General features: G+C 51.9%; 1 protein-coding gene across 2 annotated transcripts in view; it reads right to left on the bottom strand.

Moving 5' to 3' along the window:
- The window catches only part of Sdk2 (sidekick cell adhesion molecule 2), a 322,728-nt gene that overhangs the window by 88,228 nt on the left and 209,454 nt on the right, over positions 1 to 25,046 (bottom strand). For both annotated transcript variants that reach the window (XM_045159211.1, XM_045159212.1), the window contains exons 6-15: positions 21,352 to 21,463; positions 19,767 to 19,957; positions 19,489 to 19,572; positions 17,074 to 17,268; positions 15,994 to 16,110; positions 15,096 to 15,263; positions 14,087 to 14,189; positions 3,993 to 4,169; positions 2,465 to 2,601; positions 485 to 632 (exon numbers count right to left, since the gene is read on the bottom strand). In XM_045159211.1, coding sequence (XP_045015146.1) covers positions 485 to 632; positions 2,465 to 2,601; positions 3,993 to 4,169; positions 14,087 to 14,189; positions 15,096 to 15,263; positions 15,994 to 16,110; positions 17,074 to 17,268; positions 19,489 to 19,572; positions 19,767 to 19,957; positions 21,352 to 21,463 — 1,432 coding nt within the window. The remainder of the gene's footprint in view (positions 1 to 484; positions 633 to 2,464; positions 2,602 to 3,992; positions 4,170 to 14,086; positions 14,190 to 15,095; positions 15,264 to 15,993; positions 16,111 to 17,073; positions 17,269 to 19,488; positions 19,573 to 19,766; positions 19,958 to 21,351; positions 21,464 to 25,046) is intronic.

The raw sequence follows: 25,046 nt of genomic DNA, 5'->3' as shown, positions 1-25,046 counted from the left end.
CGCAGGGTGAGCCGGGCAGAACGGACCCTCTCTGCACCCAGCGCCCTCCCCGTGTGCTGCTCTGATTACGGACGGCCTGAGCCTTGGACTCCGAGTCCATCTGTAAGAGCTTTCCTAGGATGCTCCCCGGCCTGTCAGCGGGCACCACACTGCACGGGGACACCGAAGACACCTGCTGACCTTCCCGGTCCTCTAAACTATGGCGGCAGTCCCTGGGGCCAGAAGCAGAATGAGAGCGTGAATGGCTCATGGTTACAGGGGTGACCCAGGCTGCTTCATGAGTTTCATGGGCCCCTCTGTGCCCACACTGGTCTGCTTGTCATCTCACTGAAGCCTCAGGCTGTCCCTGGGGGGGCGGGTAAGCCACACACATTATCCCATTCTACCAAGAAGAAGACAGAAGTCTCAGGGACCAGACAGACATTGACCCACCTTTCCCCGGGCTTTAGATCTGCCTGCTTCAGGGGACACCCGCTCTCCTCACCTCTCTGTGTCCTTGCTGAACTGTCCTTTGCCTACGTCATTGACGGCGCAGAGCCGGAACTGGTAGGAGCGCGCGGGAACCAAACCTTTGACCATCACGGAGGTGGCTTCGGGGTCCACGCTGGACAGGAGGACGGTCCAGGGCGCGTCTGCGGGGACAGAGGGTGGCAGGAGAGGTGGTGTCTGGGGGAGGCCGGCACATGTTTGTTACCCTTCATTCTTAGCAGCAGCCTTTCCTTTGGTCCGGCAGAAGGGCGTCTCCCCAACTTAGGTCAGGAGAGATGGCCATGTCATTTTTCTGGGTCCCATTAGCCCCTGTGACCCAGGTGCTGGAGGGAATTGGGAGGAAGCAAGGGCTCATGGGAATCTTTCCCCGGAATCAATAAACTCTTGGAACACTATATTGAGAACACCATTGAGATTTTATACTTGTGAACTTTGGGGCTCACAGCTCTTCTTGGAGAATAAAAATAACAATGACAATAGCAGCCACTGTTTTTGAGGCCTCTACAGTGTCAGGTCCTTGGCAAGCACTTTCTATGCAGTGTCTAGTTTTATGTTTTGGTTTATTTTAAATGTGCGTGTGCGGCGGGGAGGGGGGGGCTTATGGAAGTTAGAGGACAACTTCAGGGGTCATTCCTCTCATCCTGGTCCTCTTTGTTTGAGATGGGTTCTCTCACTGCTCTGAAGATCACCAAGTATTTTAGATGTTTATTTTTTTTTGTGGGTACCGGGGATTAAACTCAGCTCCTCACGATTGCAAGGCAAGCACTTTACGAGCTGAGCTATTTCTGTAGCCCAACCAATTATTATTTTCTTTTTTGGGGGGTAAGGTCTCACTCTAGCTCAGGCTGACCGGGAATTCACTCTGCAGTCTTAGAGTGGCCTCGAACTCACGATGACCCTCCTATCTCTGCCTCCCGAGTGCTGGGATTAAAGGCATGTGCCACCACGCCTGGCCAATTATTTTAGTCTGTCTGACCAGCCAGCTCCAGGCAGGGAACCAATCTGCTTTCACCTATCCAGTACAGGGGTACAGCTACCCGTCACCATGACTAGCATTTTTTGTTTTCATGTGGGTTCCAGAGATCACGCTTGTGAGGCAAGCACTTAGCTGACTGAGCCATCTTTGTAGCCCCCTGTGGTAGTTTGACTAAATGGCCCCCAATATATTCAGGATTTTATTGAAGTTAGTGATCTGGGTCTGCAAGCCGCCTGGCTGGAGGAGGAGGTGTCAGTGTGGGCGGGTCCTTAGGTCCAGCCCTAAGGTGTGTGTACATGTGCGGGGGGGGGGGGGGGGGGGGGGGGGGTGGTGGTGTTTGGACTTCCAGTCTAAAGATATGCAAGGGTGTCTGAGCCTCGCCTGCAGTTCCTGAAGCATGTTCGCTTATGGTGCTGGTAGTGACCCAGGGCTTTTCCTCTCTCTGCTTGGACCCATGGATATGGGCCACCACTTTCTTCTGCCATTATGAAGCTTCCCCTGGATCTGTAAACTTCAGTAAATATCCCTTCCTCCATAACTGTGCCTGACTTGGAAGTCCCATCCCCGTGACCTGAGGCTGTCTACCACACACACACACACACACACACACACGCACACACACACACACGCACGCACGCACACACACACACATATTTTTGAGGAGACAGGACAGGATCATTCATAGTCTGTAGCCATGCCGGGTTTGGACTCATGTTCCTCTACCTCAGCCTGCGAGGATTGGGATGACAGGTGAGCGCCACCACCCCGGCTCTCCGCACTCCTTATTCAGAAGTCACAGAGACCTGACGGGAGGAGGCTGGGTTCCCTTTACTGATGAGGAAGCTGCAGTTGCCGGGGGCAAACCTCGGAGCCCCAGGAAGACTGTGTTGAAGGACTTGGACTCCAGCCCGTGGCTAACTCGCTCATGTGCACTTCCAGCCCAGTGCTCTCTTGCCCAGGACGTGGGGGGACATGGGAAGGTGACAGCGGGGACCTTACTGTTCTCCGACATCTCCAGGATGTAGCGCATCAGGGGGCTGTTGCCATCGAAGGGCTTGGCCCACGTCAAGTTGATGGCACGCCTCTCCGCGGTGCTGAGAGTTGCCACAGGGCGCTCAGGGGCGTGGGGAAGCTGCCTGGAGGAGAGACATGTGTGAAGGGACTGCCCAGGTGCTCTGGTGGCGAGGCTTGGGACGCAGGTTGCATGGGCCCTCTGTGTCCACGACACTTCATGCCAATGTGTGTTGTGGAATGCTGTCCTCTGAAGAAGTTAACATCTTTAAAAAAAATTTTTTTTTTGAGGGGCTGGAGAGATGGCTTAGCGGTTAAGCGCTTGCCTGTGAAGCCTAAGGACCCCGGTTCGAGGCTCGATTCCCCAGGACCCACGTTAGCCAGATGCACAAGGGGGTGCACGTGTCTGGAGTTCGTTTGCAGTGGCTGGAGGCCCTGGGGCGCCCATTCTCTCTCTCTTTCGCTCTCTCTTTCTGTCGCTCTCAAATAAATAAAAATAAACAAGCAAAAAAAAAAATTTAAAGAAAAAAAATTTTTTTGAGACATCATCTTTTGTAGGCCGGTTTGTCCTTGAGCTCCTCATCCTCCTGCCTACACGTCCCAAGTGCTGAAATTACAGCTGTGCACCACCGTGCCCACCATCTGTTACTGTCTTTTTCTTCTTCTTCTTCTTCTTTTTTTTTTTTTTTTCTTGAGGTAGGGTCTCACTCTAGCCCAGGCTGATCTGGATCTCACTATGCAGTCTCAGGGTGGCCTCGAACTCATAGCAATCCTCCTACCACTGCCTCCCGAGTGCTGGGATTAAAGGTGTGTGCCACCATGCCCGGCTTCCCATTACTGTCTTAATAAGAGGAGCTGTGATTATCCAAGGAATGTCTTCGACAACATCGGGCCTGTGGACATCTCATAGAAGGAGGGCCACTGGACCTTCACTGAGCTTCTGGCCACCCCCTAATGTGCCCCACTCCAGGTTCTTGTTGATCCTGCCCCAGCTTCACGTGGTCCTGGCATGTGCTAAGGTAGATAGCGGATGGGGGTGAACTGAGGTGGGGACTCCGTCCACGCCGTTATGGAGACGTCATCCACACCAAAGTGAGACTTTCTAGTGACGTGGTCCTCTTGGAGTCACCCCCAGTCCTGTACCCCTCACCCACGTTCCTGTGAGTAAGCCACACAACCTCACTGTTGTGCCAAGCTAGATGTGGGTGGCCTCGTGACTTCGGTCTGTCCTTGGCACCTGACCTGGCATGCTCTCACGTCTCCCCAGGGCAAGTTCATGCAGACTGTACATCTGGCTGTTGCCTGCACGACCTTCTCTCCAGAACCAGTTTCATCTAAGCCCTACTCAGAATTCTGCTCATAATGGGGGTCTCTTGGAGCTGAGCAACAGGCCTGGAAAGATGCTTATGGGGTGTCCTGGGGACCCTGGTCATACATGGCTTTGTGTCTCGATTAAAGAGTTGGTTGGCCCCGAGCACCCTGTCACTGATGTTCCCTCTGTTTGCTTTGTCCTTACCTGACACGCAGGTGGGCGCTGCGTGAGTCGTTGCCACCGGCAGAGAGCACCCGACAGGTGTAGGTGCCAATATCCCCTGACCACGTCTGTGAGATGTGCATGGAGCCGTTTCTCTCCAGGCGGACCCGGGGATTGCTCTCCATGGCCAAGGTGGCCCCATCTTTCTCCCATACATACCTAAAAGGAAGGCAGGCTGTTAGAGAAGGGGGGTGCCAAGCAAGAGTCCCAAGGCTCCTGGAAGAGCAAGCCAAGGGCGGGCAAGGGGGTGACCACAGGTCACGAGACCAAGTCTTTGCTGAGCATTGTGTGGGAGGGTGCTCTGTGGAGGGAGACCTTTCTGCCGGCAGGTGCTGGGTCCAGGAGCATGATTATATCAGGTTATTACCAATTTTTAAAAATATTTTATTTTTATTCATTTATTTGAGAGAAATAAAGAAAGATGCAGAAAGAGAGGGAGAGGGAGAGGAAGAGAGAGAGAGAGAGAGAGAGATAGAGACGGAGACAGAGAGAGAGAATAGGCTCGTCAGGGCCTCCAGCCACTGCAAACGAGCTCCAGATGCATGCGCTACCTTGTGTATCTGGCTTATGTGCATCCTGGGGAATTGAACCTGGGTCCTTAGGCTTTGTAGTCAAGCACTTTAACTGCTAAGCCAGCTCTCCAGCCCTATTACCAGTTGTTTACACCCTTGGTTCATATCTGGGTCATAGTGTTGTTGCCTTATGCCAGAATCCATCGCCAGCAGCCCATGGGCAAGAGCTGGCAAAAGAGTTCTCCTGAAGAAGTTACAACATTATAGCTGGAGAAAGAATTAAGGTTTCCACGTCGTCTCCATTTTGGAATTAGTTTTATGAGGGGAGTCATTAGATCAATACATCACTGTGACAAATAGACTCTAGTGTCCAAGAAATCACTTTAGCTTTGGCCAGTTGGTATGAGGGGAAACTGGATAAACTGCACATACATCTGTTCCTGATAGTCAGAAATATCTTCTCTGAAATTGTTCTGGAGAAAACATAATCATTACCATTGTCATCAACACACATGGAGATCTGGCTGTTTGGGGTGAGGTACGCAGTATCCCCTAGGGAAGTAGATCATGGTTCTTTTTTTTTTTTTTTTTTTTTTTAATATCAGGGGCTGGAGAGATGGCTTAATGGTCAAGGCATTTGCTTGCAAAGTCTAAGGACCCAGGTTTGATTCCCCAGTATCCACATAAGCCAGCTGCACAAGGTGTTACATGCATCTGGAGTTTGTTTGCAGTGGCTGGAGGCCCTGGTGTGCCCATTCTCTTATCTGCCTCTAATAAACAAATAAATAATAAATACTAAAAACATGTTAGTAATATGTTTATTTTATTTATTTGCAAGGAGAGAGAGAGAAAATGAGAAGGGTGAGCCAGGGCCTCTAGCCACTGCATACAAACCCCAGATGAATGCACCAGTTTGTGCATCTGGCTTTATATGGGTACTGGGGAATTGAACCCTGGTCATTAGGCATTTCAGGCCAGTGCCTTACCCATCTCTTCAGCCTTGGCTGTGGTTTTTAGTAGAAGGGTGAGACAGCTCCCCCATCACCCAGGTACAGTCGTAGGCCAGGCTCAGGGTCCTAGAACTATTAGGAGGCAGAGAACTCATGATTGCCAGTGAGAGTACATCTGTAGCATATACTGTTGTGTGTGACATGCATGAGTGTGTGTACACATGTGTGTACATGCACATGGATGGCTGACGTCAACTTGGAGGTCTTCCTCTGTTGTTCTCTGTTTTCAGACCGGTTCTTTCACTAAACTCAGAACTCACGTATTTGGCTAGACATACCAGCCAGCAAGTCCCTGGGTCTCTGGCCCCTCCCCCAGGCACATGCTATCAGGCCTGGCATTGTTACATGGGTGCTGATGATCTGAACTCAGGCCCTCAGGGTTGTGTGGCAAACACTTTATCCATACAGCCAGCTCAACAAGAAAGTCACTGACCAGAAAACTGGTACCAGAAGTAGGGTTGTTGCTGTGATAACCCTGACCATGTGACTTGTAAGCCTTTCCAACGAGTCCATGGGAGGACTGTGGAAGGATTTGGAACTATGGGTTAGAAAACCCTTATGGAGCTTAATGGGCCATTCTGGTGGGAGTCTGGAAGACCAGGAGGCTGAGAGAAATGTGGACTGTGGTGGTTCAGTTCATGAGGTGTCAGAGGGGAAAAAAGACTCTTATCAGGAACTAGATCAGAGGCACTTAGTGTGATATTCTGGCAAAGAGCCTGGCTGCATCCTGCCTGTGTCCTGAGAACTGGAGTGAGGTTCAACTGGAAAATAATGAACTGATGTGTTTGGCAGAGGAAATTTCAAGGCTGAATAACATTGGGTCTTGGAGTGGTTTCTTTTAGATGCTCTGATTCAGGTCTACAAGAGAGCAAAATGCAGAGATGAAAAATGTGAAGTTGGGAAAGGAAAGAACTGTGAGAAACTATAAAATCCCAGACAAGAACACTATAGGTACATCGGCTGTAGATGTTAAGGAGGTAACCACCATTGAAGAGGGGTCCATTACTCTACTCTGGGGCAATAAGAAAGCTGTCCCCAGGGCAAGAACTAACCCACTGAAAGCTCCAGCTTCCAAGTTTGGAAATTCTTTCAAAGGAGAAGGCCCGAGGGAAGAATGCAAGAGGAATTTCCTGTTACCACAGCCAGCATACAAAGGTTGTTACAAGTGTGGTCCAAGGCCAGCTGGCAGCAACACTTGGCATCACTGTCCACATGGTACTGGTTTTGGAGGCATGCAAGATGCAAGATGGGGAGGGTCACAGAGTATTATACCATGGTTGCAGAGAGCCACTGAGGCGAAGCAACGTGAGGCAGGGTCAACTTCCATGCAAAGAGGCCCTGACATGCCTCTGTGTGGAGCTATGAAGATGAAACTTAAACTGTGATGCAGACCCCAAGATGCAGGAGATGCCAGGTCCATAGGAACAGCTACCAAAGAAGGTTGCAGGCTCAGACTGGATCCTGCCCAGAGAGAGTCTGTGGATGCTGCAGGCAGCAGAGCTGGAGGGCTGGGGATGACCAAGCCTCTGGATCCCAGAGGATTTCATCACAAGTCTCAGATACGGGACAAGGCGTTGTGGGATTTGGTGTTTGCCTCACTGGCCTCTGGACTTGCTTTGGTAAAATATTTCCTTGCAATGCCCTCATTTCTCCTTTTTGGAGTGTGAATGTTCACTTTGTATCATTTTATAAGAATGTAATTTTCAAAATTTTATTTTACTTATTTATTTGAGAGGGGGTTGCAGATGGAGAAAGGGAGAATGGCTGCTCCAGGGTCTTAAGCTGCTACAAATGAGCTCCAGATGCATGCACCAGCTTGTATACCTGGCTCATGTGGGTCCTAGAGAATTGAACCTAGGCCCTTTGGCTTTGCAGGCAAGTGCCTTAGCCACTAAGCAATCTCTCCAACTCGAGAATGTAATTTTTGAATTTTATGTTATAGGGGGTCTCAGTTAAGAGTGCTTTGAGCCTCAGAAGAGACTTTGGACACTGGGCCTTTGAGAAGTATTGGGACTGATAAAGACTATGGGGACTTTTGAAGTTGGTCTGAATGCATTTTGCATCATGAGATGCCCATGGAACCCATGGGGGTCAGAGGTGTTGTAGCTTGAATATAAATGTCCTCCACAGGTCGATGTGCTGGTTTGAATTAGGTGCTCCCCCAAAATCATGTGTTATGAATGCTTGGTTCCCAGCTGGTGGCAGCTTGGACTGGGAATTGGAACCTTGCTGGAGGAGGTGTCTTGCTGGGGGAGTTACAGCCTGCTTCCCCTCGCCAGCGTTCAGCTCATCCCATCTGGCGTTGGGAAGTAGGTGGTGTCCAGCCTCTGCTCATGCCATCTTCTCCCATCATCAAGGAGCTTCCCCTCCAGACTATGAGTCAAAATAAATACTTTTGGGCTGCAGAGATAGCTTAACAGTTAAGGCACTTGCTTGCAAAACCTAAGGACCCGGGTTCAATTCCCCAGGACACATGTAAGCCAGTTGCACAAGGTGGCTCATGCATCTGAAGTTCATTTGCAGTGGCTAGAGGCCCTGGCACATCCATTCGCTCTCTTATTCTCTACCTGCTTCTCTCAAATAAATAAATTAATTAAATATTTTTAAAAAAGAAACAAACACTTCGCTCCCAGCAGCTGCTTTCGCTTGGGTGCTTTGTCTCAGGAATGAGAAGATGACTACAACGGTAGTTTTTATTTTTAAGTTTTTCTTTTAGCCTGGTCTCACTTACTGTGCTTCTTCTGTTTCCTGCCCGCCTGTCTGATGCTGGCTTCCTGCTCTGCCTGCCTTCCCTGTAAAGCTGTATTACATTAAACCCTTTCCTTCCCTAAATTGCTTCTGGCTGGGTGTTTGTTCACAGCCATGATGAAGTAATGGATACCTGGGCCAGAACAAGCCACTATCCAAATGCAAAACCATGCTTGCAGATATAAGCCTCGTACCTGTGGCCAAAAAAAAAATAATAATTCAAAATCGGTAACAGTCTTAAACATCCGATACAAAACTATCAAGTCCCTCAGAGATAATACAAAGGGCTCTGGATGCCTGTCCTTTGGCGCAGTCTCTAGATAAAGCACCAGAGGAGTGATTAAGGGGAGAGAACTGATAAACCAGACTTTGTCAAAATTAAAATTTTCCGCTTTTCCATAGATATTGTCAGGAGAATAAAAAGAGAAACCACACACTGGGAGGAAATGTTTGCATAACAAACATCCGATAAAGCACTGTCACCCAAGACCGAGAATTCTTAAAGCTCAACTGTTAAGAAAACAACCCAAAGTCCTTCCCAATAATGACACCGAGAGAAGTTGGATGTGGTGGCTCACACCTTTAATCCCAGCACTCAGGAGGCCAAAGGAAGAGGATCACCATGAGTTCAAGGCCACCCTGAGAGTACATACTGAATTCCAGGTCAGCCCAGGTTAGAGGGAGACAAAAACAAAAAACAAAAAAACACAGAGAGAAAGAAAGAGATGCTCCCATCCCAGGGGATGGGGAAATGCAAATTAAAGCCACAATAAACTATTCCCCAGCTAGTGGGACAGTCCACATCCAATGATGTCATCCAATGCTGGCTGGAGAAACACATGCTCACTTGTTGCTGCTGGGAGTACAAGGCATGCCATCCCTTTGCAAGACAGTCTGGATGTTTTCTTACAAAAGTACACATGCTTCTAGCCAGGCCTTACGCTTGTAGTCCCAGCATTTGAGAGGTGGAGACAGGAGGATTGCTATGAATCCAGGCCAGCCCTGTCAAAACCAAACCAAGCCAGAACCCCACAAACATAAAGGGGCTGGGGAGATGCCTTAGTAAAGTGCTGGCTCTGCAAGCACAAGGATCTGAGTTCAGATCCTCAGCACTCACATAAAATACCAGGCATGGTGATGTGTGTGCCTAGAATCCCAGTGTGAGGGAGGCAGAGACAGGGGACTCCTTGGGGCTTGCTGGCAAGCTTGTCTGGCTGAACTGATGAGCTCTGGGTTCAGTGAGAGACTGCCTCAAAAAATAAGGTAGAGGGCTGGAGAGATGGCTTAGCGGTTAAGCGCTTGCCTGTGAAGCCTAAGGACCCCGGTTCGAGGCTCGGTTCCCAGGACCCATGTTAGCCAGATGCACAAGGGGGTGCACGCGTCTGGAGTTTGTTTGCAGTGGCTGGAAGCCCTGGCGCACCTGTTCTCAATCTCTCTCTCTCTGTCACTCTCAAATAAATAAATAAATAAATGAACAAAAAAAAATTAAAAAAAAATAAGGTAGAAAGCAAAAGTAGACACCCAACATTGACCTCTGTCTTCCACATGCTCATGCATGCATATGCACCCACACATACCATATATGCCCACATGCATATGAACATGGATACACACATACACATATACATGCAACCTCCCTGCAAAGTCCAACTCTACCCCCTCCACCGAAACTACACTCATTATTACTTGCCACAAATTAAAGAGAAACAAAAACCAAAGTCTGAATATTCCACAGCTATCCAACTGGCTGTTATCATTGGATGGTGGGTTTCGGTATTTCTCTTGCTTTTATGTAATGATAGACAGCCCTCGGCAAATCAAAGGCATGTAGAAATATTTAGTTACAAGAACACTCCTAATGAGATTTCTTCATCTTGGCAAACATTTAGAAATTGTGCATGTATCCAGCGACTATGAATGGGGAATGTAAATTATGTTGCACCCACACCGTGGACTCCCAAATAATTCTGTAATTGAATTTATGCACAAAAAAATATTTATTGACATGGGACACAGGGCACAGTAAGTTCTTAAGGGAAGAAAAGCAGATTAAGGAATAGTGCATGTCTAGCTTTTTCAATGGTGTCCAAATATCATCACTGATGATGTCTAATTAAGGGGAACAGATAGCTGTACTGTTTCTCTCTCTCTCTCTCTCTCTCTTTTTTTCTTATCTGCATTTTCTGCTTTCCTCCTAAAATGGATTGGATTCATTATATAGTAAAAGTAAAAGTGTTTATAGATAGTAATAACGACCAAAAATAGATTATTCAGGTTTGGTCTAGATCTGGGCCCAGGTTCCAAAAGATTGTTCTAGAATGGCTTTGGAGATATTTCCTAATGGCAACCTTCACCTGTCTGAGCCTTACCCCTAGGGCCTAGCTGTGCCCAGAAAACTCCTCTTCACTCAGGATTTCAGTGGCCAGCAGCTCAGTGTGAGCTGGTGTTCCAGCCCCTTCTAGCCTGTCCAGGGGTCCCTGATGCATTGTGTAGATGGAGTACGGCTTTAACCCTGTTTCTTGCAATACATTAAAATTACCAAGAGCTTTAAAAATGTGGAGGCCTGCCTTTCTTCATTTATCTCAGGAAGGCACAGGGCAGCAGGACCCCCACCACTCAGAAGAGCCAGCCTTGGCTATTCATTCTGACAAGTTAAGGGCGGTGAGGGTCCAATAGTCTCTCTTCTCATTTTTTGTGCGTTTTGTCTATGCTTGTGTGTGTGTGTGTGTGTGTGTGTGTGTGTGTGTGTAGGCTACAGATTGATATTACATGGCTTCCTCAGCTGCTTTTTTTTTTTTTTTAAATTATGAAGGGAGAGAGAAAGAGAGCGAGGGAGTAAGGGAGAGAATTAACACGCCAGGGCCTCCAGCCACTGCAACCGAACTCCAGACGCGTGCGCAACCATGTGTGCATGTGCGGTCCTGCGCTGTGTCACCTTGCGCGTGTGGCTTATGTGGGACTTGGAGAGCCTAACACGGGTCAGACCTCACAGATCCAGACAGACAAGTTAGCCGGTGAACCTCAGGGATCCTCCTGTTTCCACCTCCCCAGCACTGGAATTACAGCACATGCCACCAAACCTGGCTTTTTTTCACGGGTGCTGAGGGTCTGCACCCACGGCAAATACTTGACCCAAAGAGCCATCTCCTCAGTTCCTCTCCTCCCATCTTGAAAAGACTGCTAGGTTGCTCTCATTTCCAGGTGAATACACCTTCCAGGAAACTGCAGCCAGAATTTCTACTTGCAGGTTGCCAAGGCGCCCAGAGAGTGGGCAAGAGAGACCCAAATCCTGTGATTTATCAATAACTATCTAGAGAGGGAATAAAATGCAAAGGTCTTTTCCAAATAAGAAGTAGATGGCATTTTAATGAATAAAACACCAATGGAAAGTTACTGAGTTAACGTAGCTTTCGGTTATTCAGCAATGTGTTCAGTTCGCATTCGCGGGAAGTGCGTGGCTGCGTTATGACAGGGCGTGTCTGCCTCAAAGCAGCATGGGACGCGGGCTCCCTGAGGTCCTGCTCATAGTTGCTACATTTGTTTTTTTAGTGCATGTATGCATATAATGTGTTTGTGTGTTCTTATTGTTTTAAATTTTGTTTATTTTTTAAAATTTATTTATTTGAAAGTGATAGAGGGAGAAAGAAGCAGAGAAAGAGAAAGAGAGAGACAGAGAGAGAATGGGCGCACCAGGGCCTCCAGCCACTGCAAACGAACTCCAGATGTGTGCGCCCCCTTGTGCATCTGACTAACATGGGTCCTGGGGAATGGAGACTCGAACCAGAGTCCTTAGGCTTCATAGGCAAGTGCTTAACTGCTAAGCCATCTCTCCAGCCCTGTGTGTTATTTTTTACTGTTTTAAAAAATTATTTGTTTGAGAGAAAGTGGGAGAGAGAGGAAAAGAGAGAGAAGGAGGGAGGGAGAGAGGGGGGTGAGAATGAATGAAAATGGGCGCGCCAGGGCCTCCAGCCACTGCAAACGAACTTCAGACCCATGCACCACTTCGTGCATCTGGCCTATGTGGGAACTGGGACCTTTTTCTTTGCAGGCAAATGACTTAACTGCTAAGCCATCTCGCCTGTGAGCTTCTGGGAAATCCGCCTGCCTCCACCTCCTTAGGCTAAATTCACTGGGATCGCAGACACCCAACACAGCATACGGGTTTACTTGGGTTCTGGGGACCTCATGCTTGTGTGGCAAGCACTTTATCCACTGAGCCATTCCCCCAGCCACGCTTTACAAATTTTTACTTAAAAAGTTTATTCATTTATGAGAAAGAGAGAGAGAGAGAGAGATTGAGAGAGAAAGAATGGGCGCCCCAGGGCTTCCTGCCACTGCAAACTAATTCCAGATACATGCATCACTTTGTGCATATGACTTTATGTGAGTACTGGGGACTCGAACATAGGCTGTCAGGTTTTGAAAGCACATGTCTTTAACCACCGAGCTAAGTCTCCAGCCCTTTTTTTTTTTTTGGTTTTTCAAGGTAGGGTCTCACATGAGCCCAGGCTGACCTGGAATTCACTTTGGAGTCTCAGGGTGATCTCGAATTCACGGCGATCCTCCTACCTCCACCTCCCGAGTTCTGGGATTAAAGGCGTGGCTCCAATTTTTTTTTTTTTTTTTAAAGAAAAGTTTAGGGACACACATCCTGTGGTTGACCTGTCAACAGAATTTTAGCTACATCGTGATTTCAGAGTTCATGCCCGTATTTGTGCTGGAACATGACGACTGTCTCAAAAGCTAACGTACAGAACAGGTCATGGAATACTTCTTAACCCGGGTGGACAATATGTCCGATGAGAATGAACTGGGCAAAGCCTCGAACCCGTCTGGGAACCCTGGCTCCTCCGCGCGCGCGAACTGCGCTCTGCAGACCGTCCTCTGCCCCACGACCACCAGGTGGCGCTGCAGGACCCGCTGGCGGCCGCGGGGAGGCCGGGTCTGCAAGAGGCAGCGCCGCCCGCGCCCCCAGCCCGCCCCCAGCCCCCGTGGCAGTCGTGTGACAGCGGCACGGCTCGCTAGTTAGCAGGGCGACCCGCAGGTCATCTTCTAAGAAGCGGTTACGTTCGTTCCTCGCCCTTCTGGAGCTCACGGAGGAGCACAAAGCCCCCCCACCCCAGGCGTAGTTCCCAGCGCCGTCGGGAGGGGGCGGTATTCCAGGCGTCCCTGCCCACGCTTGCAGGGAGCCAGGCTTTTGTGGCCCTCCCAGCCTCCCCAGCGACTTCCAGAGTGGTGAGGAGCAATCAAGGAGCCTTGTCACTGGAGTGTCAAGGTCCCGGCTTCCCCATGGAGGGAGGTGACCTCATTTGGGGTTCTATTGCACTCAAACGGGATAGTCACCCCCAGGGGTTAGTTCCTGCTTCAGCCTATGGCTCCGCTCCTGAACTGTCTTCTCCTGAACCTCTCTGCTGGAAATATTTAAAAATATGGCACAAACAACTCATGCGCTCACATTAATTAGTTCATATAAAGTTATTCTCTAGAGGGTCTAAAAACGGGTGGAGCAGGGAGACTAGCTGTGGTGTCCCGGACTAGATATCCTGGACCAGACAGACACACACGAACACAGCCTTCTTCCTCTCCCTCCTAAGTACCTCTTTCTTCTCCTCCCTCCTTTCTCCATTCTTCTTGCTCCCAGGTTCCTTTGTCCCTTCCTGTTCCTGCCCTGGGACTCTGCCTCAACTGGGCTCAAGGTGACCCAATCCCCAGGTAATGGCGAAGTATGTGGCCTTAGAGGCAGTACTGACTTCTTGACAGCATCACCCCATTTTATGGGCCTCCCCTCCCCTCTTGCCTGGAGTACCTGACAGTCACTCGGGGGTCGTGGGTCACTCCACACACCATAGAGGCCTGCGTCCCCTTGATGACGCTCTGGTCCTGGGGTGGCTTGGTGATGCGGGTCCGAGCTATAAAACACGGTGGAGACGGTACGGTGAGCAGAGACCTCAGTGTGGCTGGGGTGTATGGGAGGGCCATGCCTTCAGTGACGTGAGGACGTGTGGCTGGAAGAGGGAAGAGCTCACGTGTGGATAGCTACGCCACAGTCAAGGTCCCAGGAGAATGCAAAGGACACTACCTGTGTGACACTGTGATTCTCAGACGCCACAAGCATGACTAAGACTCACAGATTCAGGCAAGGGACAGGGAAACAGCAATCTGAGGGTGACTGGGGCTACCTGGCCAGCCTGACCCGGGCACAAGCAGGACGCTTGATGTCCAGTGTACTCCTTTACCTCGGGCTCCTGGGCTCAGTCTGAACAGGCGGCTTATATGCCTGGGAATCTGGAGTGCGGATTCCGAGTGGAGAAGAGCTCAAGACACCCCCTGATGTCAAGGCCAACATACTCCAGGCCAAGGTGGAGCCTGGAAGTGGCCTGTACAGTCAGGAACCTTGTTGGAAATGAGCCTCACCCATAGCATTGCTTTCTCAGCAGCATGACGTCAGAGAGCTGTGAAAGACTGTCTGGCCCACAGAGCTGAACAAATTTACTACCTGGCCATTCGCAGAAGAAATGTGCTGATCTCCGTCCATTAAAAAAAAAAAAATAATATATATATATATATATAAAAGCAGCTCCCCTGAGTTCCCCCTACTGGGCACAGGCTCACATCCCATGGCCTCATTGGCAGAACCATCACCACCCCGTTACTGGCCTCTGAATTGATTCATTACCATCCCTCTAACAGAAAGAATCCTGGCTGGTCAGAGACCCGGTGTGGAGGCGCGGGCACTGGGAACCTGGCCCAGCGGCGTCCTGTTAGGCATACGTATATAGAGGCACATGTACAAGTGTGGAGCCATGGTCACTCACCCCATACTACCAGGTCTGCAGAGGCCTCGTCCACCCCTCGGGAGTTAGTGGCCAGGCACGTGTAGGTGCCCGCATCAGAGATGTGCGTGGGGCTGACGAGCAGGCTTCCCGACTCCAGCAGTGTGAAGCGAGGCAGCTGGACAGAGCCGCTGGCCAGGATGCGCTCCCCTGAGGATGGCATGGTGGCGGTCAGCCTGAAACCCTGGCATCTGTCCCCAGAAGCTAAAGGGCTGGGTGCTCTCCAGCAGGCGCCTGGCTTGGGAATGCTAGATGGGCTGGGGGCAGAGTTGAGCTGGGGCTTCGTGATGGATCCAGGGTCACAAGACCACTGGGTGGTATCCAGAGCCAAAGTCTCCTGACTCCCCTCCACCCACCACTGTGTCTGTCTGTCACCCCAGGAGGCCACGCTCTGTTCTGTCTGCTGTGGGCAGTGAGTGGCAGTCAGCCATGGCCTCGAAGCAGCTGCACCTGGGCAGGGGAGGGGGAAGAGAGAGAGGCTGACAAGGTGCTGATGGGCACACCGCTTCTGATGAGAGTCACCTTCAGGGGATGTGTGGAAAGGGACAGATGGGAGGGCAGAGAAAAGAGAGAGAGGGTGTCCCTGCTTTTTCTGATCATGGTCAGGTCGGTCCCCGTGGTAGGACTGTAGGAGGCCTGGGAGAGACAGAGAGATAGCCGGAGACTGAGCGAGACAGAGAACCAGAAAGGTGCAGAGCGTGAGAGGGAGAGAGTGAGGAGACGGAGGGAGGGAGATGAGACGTGAAAGATGCGCTTTCGGATTGTACAGTGAGTATATAACCTTTACAACGGTACACAGGGAACCCAATCTGACAGTTAGCTTTAAGGACTTTCCTAGACTGTCACCTGGCCACAACCTCTGAGTATCTATCCTATCTACCTTTCTGCCAAGTGATAGCTGGCCGGGGTGCCCCCGAGGTCTCACATGCCAGTACCACTGACATGCCATCAATCACCGTGCTGTCCAGGGGGCCCCTGGTGATGTTGGGAGCGATACCTGCAGATAAAGAAACAGGCTCTATTAGCCATGCCTGGGAGGACCCCCAAAAGGAGGGCCAGGAGCTCTGAGCGCCCCCCTCCACCTGCAGAGTCAGTGTTGCAGCGTCTTCGGCGGGGAGCCCCTGCCTATGGAAAGACCCTGCGACGCTGGCTCTGCCCCTCGGATCCTCAGGTCTTCACTGACGGAAAACTGAGAGTCCAGAGGGCAGCTCCCACCCTCCACGACAAGGTAAGTAGGATTTGCCTTTGGGACTCTAGTCCGTTCAAGGCACAAATAGTTGAGAACCGTCTTGGCACCAGTTCTTTCTCCGAGACCCCGAGTAAGGGTCCTTCTTGTCTGGAGCTAGCTGCTTTTAGCCAGGACACGGGGCCAGCAGATACATGGCAGCTGGAATCTGTTTCCTTGTATTATTACTTTTATTAGTATTATTTTCTTTTGGTTTTTTGAGGTAGGGTCTCAGTCTAGCCCAGGCTGACCTGGAATTCACTGTGGAGCCTCAGAGTGGCCTCCAACTCACGGCGATCCTCCTACTCTGCCTCCTGAGTGCTGGAATCAAAGGTATGCACCACCACGCCTGGCTCTGACTCTGTTATTCTTTTATTTTTATTTATTTATTTTTTAACTTTTTGAGGTAGGGTCTCACTCTAGCCCAGGCTGACCTGGAATTCACTATGTAGTGTCAGGCTGGCTTCAAACTCACAGTGATCCTCCTACCTCTGCCTCCTGAGTGCTGGGATTAAAGGCGTGTGCCACCTTCCCCCTGGAATTTTTTGTTTTTAATTTTTAGAAGCATCTGTGGCTCCAGGGCCCCGGGGAGGACTATGAGGGAGCAGGGCTACGGTGGAGTGTGTGTATCTTCCTGGGATCCCCTCCCTACCATGCAATTGCACCCCTCCAAACTCTCAAGTGTGGAGGACACTGCACCCTGGCTCAGGGGCGGGGCGGAGGACGACCACTCACTGGTGACGGCCAGGTAGGTGGAGGTCTGCGCCTCTCCAGCCGCGTTGCGGGCGAAGCACTGGAGCATGCCCGTGTCGTCAGGCACCAGGCCACTGATCTGCAGGCTGCCGTCGCTGCGCTGCCGGAAGCGGGCCAGCTTCTCCACCTCCACCACCGCTGCGTCCTTGTACCAGGTGATGGAGGGCGGGGGCACCCCTGGGGACAGCAAGGGCCACTTGTTACTATACTACATTGTGTGTATGTGTTCTGTGTGTGCATGTGTCTGTCTCTTTCTTTCCTTTCTTTCTGTGTTTCTCACTGTGTAGCTTGGGCTATCCTGAAACTTACTATATAGCCCAGGCTGGCCTCAAACTCACAGTAACCTGGCCTTTGCCTGAGGGCTGGGATTTCAGGTGTGCACACACTTATTTTTTAACTGCCCTGCCTAGCACGGCTTTCTGTGTCTTGAGAGAATCTTCCTTCATGTGTAGGTTTGGTTCCAAAACCCCCTGGCCACCGAGTCCCCTTGAAGCAGCTTAGGAGCTACTGTCCCGTAGGAGGTCCCCAGATGCCTGCTGACCCTTCCTGGTCTGCGTAGGAGTTGGAAAGGATGCCCCTGCCTGTCCCTCAGCTTGGCCCACTCTTCTCAGAGTTATCTTTCAGTCTTTCCTACCCTCGGTCCCTCTGACTGCTCAAATATAACTCCCCAGAGGAACCCCCACACTCACAGAGGTGCAACCGCAGCTCTGCACCCCTAAACTGGCTCATTTTTTTCTCCCTGCACCCCTGTACCCTTCCACTCGGATGACAGCTGCCACGGTGTTTCCTCCACCGATGAAGTGTCTTGGGGAACAGGGTGTGGCTTAGGATCGACAGCATGTCATAAGTTAATTGGCAGCCCTTTTTCTTTCTTAGAGGGACATAAAATAACAGGGCATCTCACCATGCATGGCGTCTCAGATGAGATGAAATAAGGCATCTTTATTTGTTTATTGGTTTCTGCATCTGTTTCACACAAATGTAAGTTTGAAAACAGGAGGGGACTGGGATCCTTGGCTCATTTGCAGATGCAGGCCAAGCACATCACGGTACACGGTAAACCCGGTGTAGTCACTGGTTACCCAAGCAGCCCTTAGCCTTCGCTAAGGGGACTTGAAAGGGCTGTCACTATTTACTTCCCTCCAGTGACCTCTTCTAGCCAGGGTCTTATCTGCCCCCTGACTTAGGAGTCTATGTGCCCTGTAACTACCTGCCTGCCTGCCTGTCTGCCTCTCCCTCTCTTTCCTCCTCCCTCTCCCCACCCCAATAGAGTGTGTGTGTGTGTGTGTGTGTGTGTGTGTGTGTGCGCGCGCGTGTGGTCAGTGACTGATGCTAGATGTTGTGCTCGATTAACAGAGGCAGAGTCTCTCATTGAACTCAGAGCTTGTGATTCAGCTAGTCTAGCTAGCTGTCTTTGCCCCGAGGATGCCCTGTCTCTGTCTCCCGAGCACTGGGACTACAGGTGGCCACTATGCCCACCTGGTATTTATGTAGGTGTGCTAGGAATCTGAATACTGCTCTTCTGCTTGTGTGGCAAGCACTTTATCCTCTGGGCCATCTCCCAAGCCCTTATCTCTGTTTTTTTTTTTTTTTGTTGTTGTTGTTTTCTTTTTTGGTTTTTCAAGGTAGGATTTCACTCTAGCCCAGGCTAACCTGGAATTCACCATGGAGTCTCAGGGTGGCCTTAAACGCTCGGCGATCCTCCTACCTCTGCCTCCCCAGTGCTGGGATTAAAGGCGTGCGCCACCACGCCCGGCTCTTATCTCTGATTTTTGAGATAGGGTCTCACTCTCCAGCGTGACATGGCCTGGAACTTGCGTCATTCCCCTGCCCCAGCCTTCTGATGTCAGGGTCTCAGGTATGACAGTGCCTGGGGGGATCTCCACCCCTCATCTCCCTGGTGGTTGCTATCTTTTGGCTCCCCTGAATCAGGACGATGAATACGGAAAGGCAGAAACTCTCCCCTGGCTGTGACAGAGGGTTAAGTTGGAATGGGGGGGGGGGGAGTGAGGGGGGAGGGGAAGTGAGGCGGCATGCCAGCGGTTGAATGGATGGGATGAGACCTTGTCCAGGGAGACGCACCGGGTCTGTGGAGGCTGGCATCACAGTGATTTGGAATTGTCTACAGCTCTCAAATTATGGTAATTTGGATCTGTCACCTGTCCTGAAATTACGGTAATTTGGGTTCATTTGCAACCCTCGAGTTACGTGGGTTGATTTGCAGCCCGAGATTACGGTAATTTGGCTGTTTGTTTCCCCGGGTGTCTGTTTCCAACCAGCCTTCTCTGCTCACTGATGTGGCTCGGACGGGGAGCTGGGGCCTAGGGACGTCTGGGGCAGGGCTGGGACAGGCTGAGGGTCGGGGTCCGGGTCCCCACATGCGTGTTTCTGGGTTACCTTTTGCCCGACAGGGTATGTCAACAACTTTCTCCATCTCCGCTGTGATGTGTCTCTCCGGCTCCTTGAGAAACTGAGGCGGCTCTGTGGGCGAAGGAGGGCGGGGTGGGGGGTGGGGGGGGGTGGGGGGTGGGGGGGCGACCACAGCTTCACCTCTTCTGATCTAAGCACAGCGGCGGCGGCGCTTGCACACTGTCCTGAGCTCCCCCCCCCGCCGCCCCCCCCGCCCCCCCCCGCCCCCCCGCCCCCCCGGGAGCCCAGCGCTCGCCCCATCTCACCCAGCACCGACAAGTAGGCCCCCCGGGTGACAGGGGCCACGCTGCTGCTGCGCAGCACCGCCTCGCACTCGTAGTAGCCCGCGTCGCTGGCCGTGGGGTTGGGGATGGTGAGCCGGCGGTTGTAATCGCTGATGCCGCTGGACACCAGGGCCCCGTCCTTCTTCCAGACAATGTGCAGTTTGATCAGGGGCCTGTCGGCGGAGGTGGGGGGGAGAGAAGCAGGTTCTTAACCAGGGGCTTCTGGAAGGATCTTGGGGCTGGGGCAGGTAGGCCAAGGAGTACAGGCTGGGCTGGCTGCCGCTTCCTGGATGAAAGTTCCAGGGCAAGCTCCTTCCGGGATTTTGCGTCTCAGTTCCCTCAGCTGTAGAATGGGGGCAACTGTACTGGCCTTGGGTGGTTGTGAAGGTGAGCGTGTTACCATGGAAACCTCCCAGAACTGGTCCAGGGTGGGGCAGTTACATCACCCTGGGTAGCCTTCCAAGAAGGAGTAACTTGGTGGGAGTGGAGGGCCAGGGGAAGTGACGGGAGGGATGTGACACGTTTGGGATCTGGAGCGAGGGCAGGGAGACAGGGCCCACCCAACTTGGAGGTGGGGTTCAGTTGAGATCCTCTATGAGCCCGAGTGCCCCTGCCCAGTACCTCGTCACCACTGAGGATGGAGCTTCTGGTTGTCTGGGCATTCAGAATCTTCTGGAAAAAGGGCATGAAGTGTAAAAACCCTGTTCGATGAACTGGGCACATCTATCTTTGCCATGGGACTTCTCAGAGCTTGTAATACACGTCCTGGGCAGCTCTTACATTTAGGAGAAACTACGGCTCTGCAGAGTGTGTTTCTGGAAACACCCCTACGAGGACCTGGCTCTCCAGGAGTCCTTGGCTGGAGGTGACCTTGGGACTCTCAGCCTAACAACGCCCTTCCTGTGCTGGCGCTTATCTCCAGGGAGCACTCAGGCATGGTGGGCGTGGCTGGGCTCAGAGGTCTCCCTGCATGACGATGGTAAGGTCTGGGCTTGGTTGTTCCCATTTTACAGCGGAGTAGACTGAGGCCCAGGGCAAGGCAGCGATCCAGGGCTCAGGGGCAGCTAGCTGCAGTTCACCTCTGCTACTGTCATCTGGGTGACCGTGGGCAGGTTACCTGTCCTCTTGGGGCACGTGTCACGTTGGGGACAAGGAGGTTGTGTGGGAAGTATTCAGCATATTGTTGTCATGAGTGGCTTGGGGACACAATGGCAGCCGGCCCAGGTCTCCCTCCTACACTGTCCCCATCCTGTGGCTCATGTCCCCGACACACGCTCCTCCTGTGAGCACCACAGGCAGAAGTGCTCGGCTCCGAGGACCCTCTGGGGGCTGCACGTGTGGATCCTCTCACAGGATCCGGAGCCTGGACTGTAGCCTGCTTCCCTGTAACTGCACACCGCCTGGTATCCTCTGCTCGGTCAGCCCAGAAGGAGCGGGCCCTACCAAGTGTAGTAGCTAGCGTCCACTTGCCACCCTTCCTTGGCTCTCAGAGGTCCTCAGGTGACAGTCACAATGGTAACTGTGCTTTCAGTTGCAGTAAAGTAGCCAGCGAGGAGATGCCACCTACCTGGCATTGGCCACACACTCCATGGTCACCTCCGAGGTCCCGGCGACCACACTGGTGTTCTTGGGTGGGATGATGATGCTGGGCGCAATGGGGTCTGCAGGTCCCCCGACATCTGGGGAGAGGTCAAGTGTCAGCTGAGGAGGAGGAGGAGGCCAGAAATCCCATCCCTGCCTGGCCAGGCTGATGTGTGGGCTGGTTTGGCACTCGACAAGTCGCACCCAAGTGTCAGGGGAGACCACCAGCAACCACCTCGCTCCTCCTGTAGGGCAACCATGGCCCTCCCTGTCACTGTCCTGACCCACTACCATCCAAGTCCTTTTCCTCCCTCACTGTACTTTGCTGACTCATTCCTTCATCCCCAACCAGGACACAACCCCTCCCCTGGACTTGGTCACCCAGCAGATGTGAGTGTGAGGCCTTTGGAGATTGGGTCTTTGTGGTGGTTTGAATGTAAAATGTCTCCGGCAGCCTCAAGTGTTTCCAGTTAAGCCTCATACTTGACTCCCAGTTGGTTGAGCCTTGCTGGGGGAGGGGTGTCACCAGGAGGCGGCGGGTCTTTAGGTTTATCAGCCCAGCCCATTGGCTGTTCATGGCTCATGCTTCTACTTCCTTCCTGCTGCTGTGGAGATGTGACACCCAGCTGTCTGCTCCTGCCACGCTTTCTTCACCATGATGAAAGTTTCCCTCAAAACTGTAAGCCGGAAGCAAACCCTTCCCGGCCAGCAGCAGTTTCTGGTTGGGTGTTTTGTCTGGCCATGAGGAGGTAGCAGCTATAGTTTTTGCTAATGTCATTGGTGACATCTGAGATGAGGTCGTGCAGGGTTGCAGCAGGCTCCGGATTCAAACTGACCCATGCCCAGAATAGGAGGAGTGGACTCTAGATAAGACCCGTAGGAGAAGCTGAGAAAGGCCAACCCCAGTGAAGTGCAGCCGTGAAAGAAGCCAGCTGCTGCCAGGGTGGCAGAGATGTCCCTTGGAGGGGCGGCCCTGCTGCTTCTTCCTTGACATCAGACTCCAGACCCACGAGGGAGTTACCCACTCCTGTCCTGGGTCCAGTCCCGGGGGCGGAAGCCTATGAGGCCCTGGCCGTGGGCTGAGCTGGGTTGGGTCCTACGCAGAAACCCTCATGGCCGGAGTGTTAGCATTGGAGGTGGGGCCTTTGGGAGTTGCAGTGATATGGGTGACGTTCCACGGTGGGATTAGTGTGTTCGTAAGAGGAAGAGCGTGGAGCACAGCCTCTTTTTGTGCTCCTCTTCACCTCAATGTCTCTCTCACCGTCCCTCTCACCCCCCTCTCTCCCATCTCTTTCACGTCTGTTTCCCTCTCCCTTCTTTTCTGGGTTTCTCTTGTTCCCTCTCCTCTGTCTCCACTCTTTCACTTTTGTCTTCGGGTCTCCTCCACGTCTGTCTCCCCCCTTCTTTTCTCTAGGTCTCTCCCACTTCTCTCTTCTCTCTCTGACTCTACTGCTGTGTGTCTCTCGCCCCTCCTCTTGCACTTTCTGTCTTTCTTCTCTCTATGTCTATCCCTCTCTTCCATCTCTTTCCTCTTCCCACCTCATTGTTCTCTCTCTCTCACCTTTCTCTCTTCCTTGTCTATTTCTCTTTTCTCACCACTTTCTTCTATCTTTTCTCTTCTTTCTTCTTGCTGTTCTCTCTTCTCTCCCTCATTTCTCTCCTTCCTCCTCTCTCCCTCCTGCTGTTCTGTCTCTCACCCCTCTCTCTTCTCTGTGGCCATCTCTTTAGCCCTTCTCCTCTCTTTGTCTTTTAGCTCTCTCCTCTCTCTGCCTCTATCTCACTCCCTCTTCTCTCCCTTGTGCCTTTATTCTCTCTCTCTCTCTCTCTCTCTGTCTGTCTCTGCATCTCCCTCTTTCCCTTCCCTCCTCTGCCTTTCAGCCAGGTGAGAGCATGGTGGGTGGGCAGACAGTCCTATGCCAGTCAGGAAGCATGCCCCCACCAGCCTTACCATGTAGCTCCCTGACCTTGGACTGGAACTCCAGGTCCAACCCCAAAATACGTGTGGCTAAGGCTTGTCTGTGGCTTCATCAGAACCCCGATCTGAAGCCTAGTCTTGCCGGTCACTGTCTCCAGCATGGAGCAGATGCACAAGCACACTCCAGAGAGCAATGAGTGCTGGCAGAGCTGTCCCCATCATTGTTTCCTGGGGACCGTGATGGAAATGAGGGGGAGCCTTCCACGCTTGAGACTTAGAGGAGCGCCAGGCCCATGCACGTGGAGGGGCTGGCAGCGCCGTCCTTGTGTTCTGGGTCCTTTGAGAGATGGCCAGGCACCTCTCTCTGGAGCTGCAGGCCAGCACTGGCTGCTCCTCCGTTATCCACTACGCACCTGCCCCCGGCTCTTAGAACACCCCCGAGAGGACTTTCCCTTGCGCAACACATCTGTCCATTTGTCCTCTCTCCAGGATGCTCTGGAGGAGCTGCCTGTGACGACGGAGGCTGGCACTACCGCGGGCGGCGGGCATGGGGTACCCTCGGTGGGCCAGGAGCACCCCGCAGCCCTGAGGCTACTCCGGGCCGCTGTGGTCAGCTCCGGGCAGATTTCTTACCTGGACCCCAGGCCTCGCTAGAAACAGCCCAGCAAGAATGGGAATAAAATGTAAAAATAAAGTAAAATGAAGGGGCCAAGAAAGGCGCATATAAAACAGAGTAATTGCAACAATATAAAGGCTCATGTAGGTGCCATAAAGAGCGATCGGATTGAAAGCTGCTGATATAGCCGAATCCATAAAAGTGTGCTCTAAGTTGTTTATTGCATGCTGGGCTCGCAGGTACCCCGCTTCAGATTAATGGGCCACACGGAGGAGACAGGCTGTTAGAGGCCAAGCCGCTGCTGCTGGCCGGATAAACAGACAGTCCAGGTAGGCGAGCTGCAGGTGGCCAAGGCAGTGAGATTAAAGAATGAGCTGCTAGCTTGCTGCCTTGCCCGGGGAGGAACCCCGAGCCATGTGACCAGGCCCAGGCCATAGTGTGCAGGGCTGGAGGGCAGCCACAGTGGCCGGGGACCCTGAGGAACGGGAACAGGAGGGCATGGAGTTTGAAGAAGCCTGGGTTTCTGGCGTTCTGGGGCTGCCCTCAGCAGGCTCCTCTACTCCACTGAGCGGGTATTTTCAGTAACAGAAACAATGAAGTCACCACTCAAGAGTGGAGCGCTGGTTCAGCTTCCCAGCATTTGCGAAGTCTTGGTCTGAGCCCCAGCACCCCATAAACCAGGCCTCCAATCTCAGCACGTGGGAGGAGGCAGGAGCATCACGAGTTCAAAGTCATCATTAGCTATGTAGCAAGTGCAAGTCTAGTCTGGGGTGCATGAGATCCTGCCCCAACCAACCAACCAACCAAACAAACAAATAAACAAACAAACAACACACACAGAGAACCTGAGTCCAGCCAGGTGGCTCATGTCTACCATTCCACCTACTCTAGAGACAGAACCAGGAGGATTGAGAGTTCAAGGCCAACCTGGGATAGAGAATAAGTTCAGGGCCAAATTGCACAATTTAGCAAGACCTTGTTTCAAAATAGGAAGTAACAAGAAGACTGGGGATTATCTAGCTCAGTGGTAGAGTGTTTGTAAAGCATGTGTGAGACCCACGGTTTGATCCCTAGTACTAAAAAAAAAAAACCAAACCCAAAACAAACAACAAAAAAAGCACTACCTAAATGAGCTATGTGAATTCAGTCC

Source organism: Jaculus jaculus, chromosome 9, assembly GCF_020740685.1.
Source record: "Jaculus jaculus isolate mJacJac1 chromosome 9, mJacJac1.mat.Y.cur, whole genome shotgun sequence".
Classification (NCBI taxonomy): domain Eukaryota; kingdom Metazoa; phylum Chordata; class Mammalia; order Rodentia; family Dipodidae; genus Jaculus; species Jaculus jaculus.
Note: the sequence above shows the minus strand (reverse complement) of the source record. Positions and strands in the feature narration are given on the sequence as shown.